This window comes from Poecilia reticulata, linkage group LG19 (genome assembly GCF_000633615.1).
Source record: "Poecilia reticulata strain Guanapo linkage group LG19, Guppy_female_1.0+MT, whole genome shotgun sequence".
Taxonomy (NCBI): domain Eukaryota; kingdom Metazoa; phylum Chordata; class Actinopteri; order Cyprinodontiformes; family Poeciliidae; genus Poecilia; species Poecilia reticulata.
The window spans coordinates 3,360,467-3,364,895 of NC_024349.1; the positions used below are offsets into that span (position 1 = coordinate 3,360,467).

General features: G+C 41.9%; 1 protein-coding gene and 1 long non-coding RNA gene across 3 annotated transcripts in view; one reads left to right on the forward strand and one right to left on the reverse strand.

Annotated features, from left to right (window-relative positions):
• Nucleotides 1–814: 814 nt before the first annotated feature.
• LOC103481173 (uncharacterized) lies at nucleotides 815–1,326 on the reverse strand. Of its 2 annotated transcripts, none has more exons than XR_536242.2 (2): nucleotides 1,104–1,326; nucleotides 815–1,001 (listed from the first exon to the last, which is right to left on the reverse strand). It is a non-coding gene; the product is annotated as an uncharacterized LOC103481173 (long non-coding RNA). The 2 variants fall into 2 exon arrangements; XR_001777625.1 differs by having other exon boundaries at nucleotides 1,108–1,325.
• A 3,007-nt stretch (nucleotides 1,327–4,333) lies between these two features.
• LOC103481320 (monocarboxylate transporter 7) overlaps nucleotides 4,334–4,429 on the forward strand; it is a gene marked incomplete at its 5' end in the record, with an annotated part of 3,414 nt that continues 3,318 nt past the window's right edge. Inside the window, one exon of the mRNA XM_017310943.1 lies at nucleotides 4,334–4,402. Within this exon, the coding sequence (XP_017166432.1) occupies nucleotides 4,334–4,402 (69 nt within the window). The remainder of the gene's footprint in view (nucleotides 4,403–4,429) is intronic.

The following is a 4,429-nucleotide window of genomic DNA, read 5'->3' on the forward strand; positions in this document are numbered from 1 at the left end:
ACACACACAGACACACACACACGCACAGACACACACACACACACACACACACACACACCCTGGCTTGTTGGTGTTCACAGTAATGATCCTGATGCAGTCGGCCTGTTTGGGTTCGTTTCGTCCTGCAGCATGTCGCCGTAAATCAGACAAACGTGAATCAAAGCGACGCTCAGGTTTGGTTTTGATGACCAAAATGGGTCCAAATGTTTCCCCTCAGCAGAGGCGGGACGGTAAATGTGTTTTTTCTTGTGCCGTTTTCCACATGTGCACATTAAAACACCGTCTCCAAGGCAACGGCAGAAAGTTTTGGGTTCACACAGGGGATCACTTACAAGTCGTCTATATTTGTAAACATGAACAACCACAGAAAAAATCAATCAATGTGACTGAAAATGACGCTGAGGCCTGCGGTGTGAACTCTGATTATTAGAAACATCTTGGTGTCTCATAAAGCTTTAATCGGTTCAGACATCTGTCAGCGTTTCTGTGCTGCATCGAAATGATTAAATGCAGAAACGTCCACATGGTTCTGGACAATGCAGAGAAGGAGGATTCATTATTTTTCCTCATATTTCTGAGTTTCTCAGATCTAACGGCTGATCTGAGGTCAGGCTGATGAAAGTGTTAAAACCTCCATAACGCTGGTACGTATCTTCTTAACAAAGAGAGACAGACATGAGGATTGATGCTCAGTTCTGATGTTCTGCTGAAATCCAGTTTCTCTTCTGGACTTTCGTTCATCCAGCTAATAAAATTCAGCAACAATTATGGCCGCTGTGAGAAAGTCGGATGAAACATGAACCTTCAGTCTGCAGACGCTTTGGAAACTATCATTTATTTCCACACATGTGGCGCAGATTGGACGTTCAGCCCGGTTCCCCCTGGTCCGGTTCTGAGCTGCAGAACCGGGCCGCTTCCTCTGGTCAGAGTGAAAAGTTTGGGTGGAAACGTCCCGCTGTGGCCGGCTCCACAAAGCTCGCTCCCAGGAGTTTCTGCGGGCTCTGGATAGATAACATTAATATTTAATATGATCAGCGCGAAGCTGCTGACTCGGGTTTACATCCAAACTTTGCCCAAAACCTTTGAGCTTCTCATAAACTCACCAACCTGGAGGAAAACAGACGTTCGGCGAACCGTGACGCTCCGACAGCAGGAGGCTCCTGATCCGAGTTAATGTCTTATAGATGAACGTAAACACGAGAGGAAGGCCGTGAGCCTCCAGTTTCCATGGAGACCTGGATCAATAGTTCAGATCGGAAAACATGTTCGCGATTTTCAGGCTCTGAAAGACAAAACGGGAAAAATCCTGACCAAGGTTATAAACTAAAACTAATAATAACTCATAAAAACAACCAAAAAAAACGTTGTAGTTAGGTGAAATAAATGAAAACGGTGATTAAAACTGAAACTAATAACTAATAAAAACAACTAAAAAACGTTGTAGTTAGCTGAAATAAATAAAAACGGTGATTAAAACTGAAACTAACTTTATTTTGTGTTTCCGGAAACCAAAACATTGTGAAGCTTTAATCTTTGTTTTCGTGTTTATTAATCTATTTTTTAGCATTTTGAACTGATGTGAAACCAATCTTCTTTTGAAAGGAGAAGCAAAAAGGAAATGTAAACCGACTAAATCTGTTTTATTTACCTGAGCTGGGGAAAAATGGCTCTTTACACTGTAAAAACACAAAGGTGTTTTCTGTTGGTTTTTAGTGAAAATATCTCAAATTTACTTGAAAAAAGACAAAATCAGCTTTCAAATAACTTTTCAAATTAAGTCAATAATTCCTTAATATTGATAATTATTGGTTTCATTGGCAGATTTTTTTCACTTACAATAAAACATTTTTCCATTTTAGCACCTTATCAATATTAAGAAATTACAGACCTCAAACAATCTCCTATATCTAGCTGAAAATGTGTCTTATTTGAAGTATACTCAAATATTTTCACCATAAACTACACCAAACATACTTGGTTAGATTTAGTGTTTTTGCAGTGTAAAGGTTAAATGATGAGGTTAAACTTTTAATTTGGAGCCGTCAGAGATGACAAAACCTCTTAATGTAGATGGTGAATCACACACTGCCTCAGTTTACCCAGCATCTGGTGGGACTTTGACCTTCGCCTGCGTGTCGACAGACCAGGGAATCCTGGGTAAAATGGGGTTCAAAGGTCAGACTTGGCTCACGTGTTACATCAGCGTTTTATTTAACCGAGTTGCTGCTGTCGGCTGACATCTGGGTGAGAGACGTCTCTGTTAGCGGAGCCGGACGGACCAACACCGAACCTGGAGAGCTGACTGCTGCAGGAGCAAGATGGCCGCCGACGCCGCAGGCAACGACAAAACCAGTTAGTATACAGATACAGAGTACAAATCTCTCCAATCAGTTTAAATTCTGTGCATTCAAAGTTTAACCTTAGTTCTTTTATCCATATAAATCTGAATATGCACCTCAACATTTTCAACTCGGTTTATTTCTACAGAGCAAATTCACAACAAACGTCTTGAGGCACTTTGCAAAATAAAGCCAGTCATTAAGTTTAGTTCGTTATTTAAATTAGTTTCTATCTAAAGAAACCCAGCAGAGCCTCGAGTCTAAACTTTGTTTATATTCTGATGATGTAAAAAAATAATAATTTTGTAATTACAGCGTTTCCATTAAATACGAAACTAAATAAAAATCGACTGCAGATAAGACTGTTCATGTGAGGAGTCATTAGAAAACATGCGGCGCCATCATCCTGTAACTACTTCCTGTCTTCTTCTTCATGGTTTCCGCCAGTGGAAACATCTGGTCATTGATCATGAGGATTTCCATTGCAGTTTTGTGAAATAAATCTGCTTTAGTGCCAAAACTTTTTTAAAAATATGAGGGGTTTTTTTTATTGCTGCATTTCCATTAAGAAAATTTATTTCTGAAATGTCAAATTGGGCAATTATGTGATTAATGGAAACGCAGGATTCACTCCTCCTGGACCAATCAGATCCTCTGATTTTATCCTTTAATTTGGTCAATAATTCTCATCCTGGTTATCTATTTAGTTTAATCGTCTATTTAAAGTGGTTAATGACTCACCTGGCGTAAATAAAGTGATTTTAGTTTGAAAAGATCGTTTCCTCTCGCTGCGTTTCGCTGCTTCAGCAGAATCCACTTCCTGTTTACACCGCCGCGTTTTTAGCTTGTCTGTAAATTAGCTGCCAGTGGAAGAGTTCAGTTACATCTGCTTCAAAAGAGAAACACCCAGGAAAGGAAGACATTTAAACAATGACAGATTGAATCTCCGCTGTGCAGGACGGCGATTATGACATCAGCAGCAGGTTTACATGAAACACCTGCTGAATCGCATTACTGAGATTTTATGTGACAGACCAATAGAAGGCTGCTCATATTTGTGAAATGGAAGTAAGTGATCCACATTTCATTATTTTAATAAATAAAAATCTGAAAAGTGTGGTGTACGTTTGTATAGAACCGCCTTTTGCTCCAGTTGCTTCTGGGTTCGTCTCCACCAGCGCTGCATGTCTAGAAATCAACTTTTTTTTATGGATTCTTCCATGCAGAACCTGTACGGACAGAAATATTCAAGTCTTGGCTCAAACTCTGTCAGATTTAGGTCTGTACTTTGACTAGGCCCATTCTTCTGTCTCCCTGGCTCTGTTATCGTTTTCCTTTCTGAGGTTCCTGGCTGGAACGTGGTGATGATGATGGTTTGTGGCAGAACTTTGTTTTCAGAGTCCGTCATTACATTAAACATGTCAATATTTCAGAAGCGAACATCCCATAATCAGCTCCTTGCTGCTCTGTAAACACTCCTGCAACAGCGCGGTTTTTCTGATTACCGTTGCCTGGGAAACCCGTCCAACTTTCGGAGATGGCATGCTCCTGCAGGGTTTAGGTTTGTTTCCAAACGGACAGAAAACACTCGGATCGCGGCTCTGTGGCGCCTTAGGGCTCATTTTTATTTAAAACCTTTTCTTTCTGATCCGATTCTGTGCAGAACTCAGTGAACTGATTCACATTTAATCTGATTGGTTAAAAACCCTGAGGTGAGTTCAGAGATCCAGACGGGAGGCGAATGGAGCTGTAAGGTCCTGGAGGCGGTCCGGTCCGGTCCGGTCCCGGCCTTCGGCCCGCCGGCAGCCGGGCTTGTTGGAGAAGGTGTCCGCTTTCTTCTGCCCCGTCAGAGGGGCGGTCAGACGTCCCCAACGGCCTTCATTCAAAGTTTCTTCTGACCGCATGGCGACATCCCTGGAGCGAAGGGGACACTTTCCACTCAACGTATTAAAATATGAGCTGCTGCCCAAGAGACGAAGAAATAACATTTATGTTTATGTGTTAAAGTGTTGCAGAAACCCCAGCTGGTCAGCATGGATCCTCCGGAGAAGGCAGGGAGGAGGGGAGACGCCGCCGCAGCGCCCGACGCC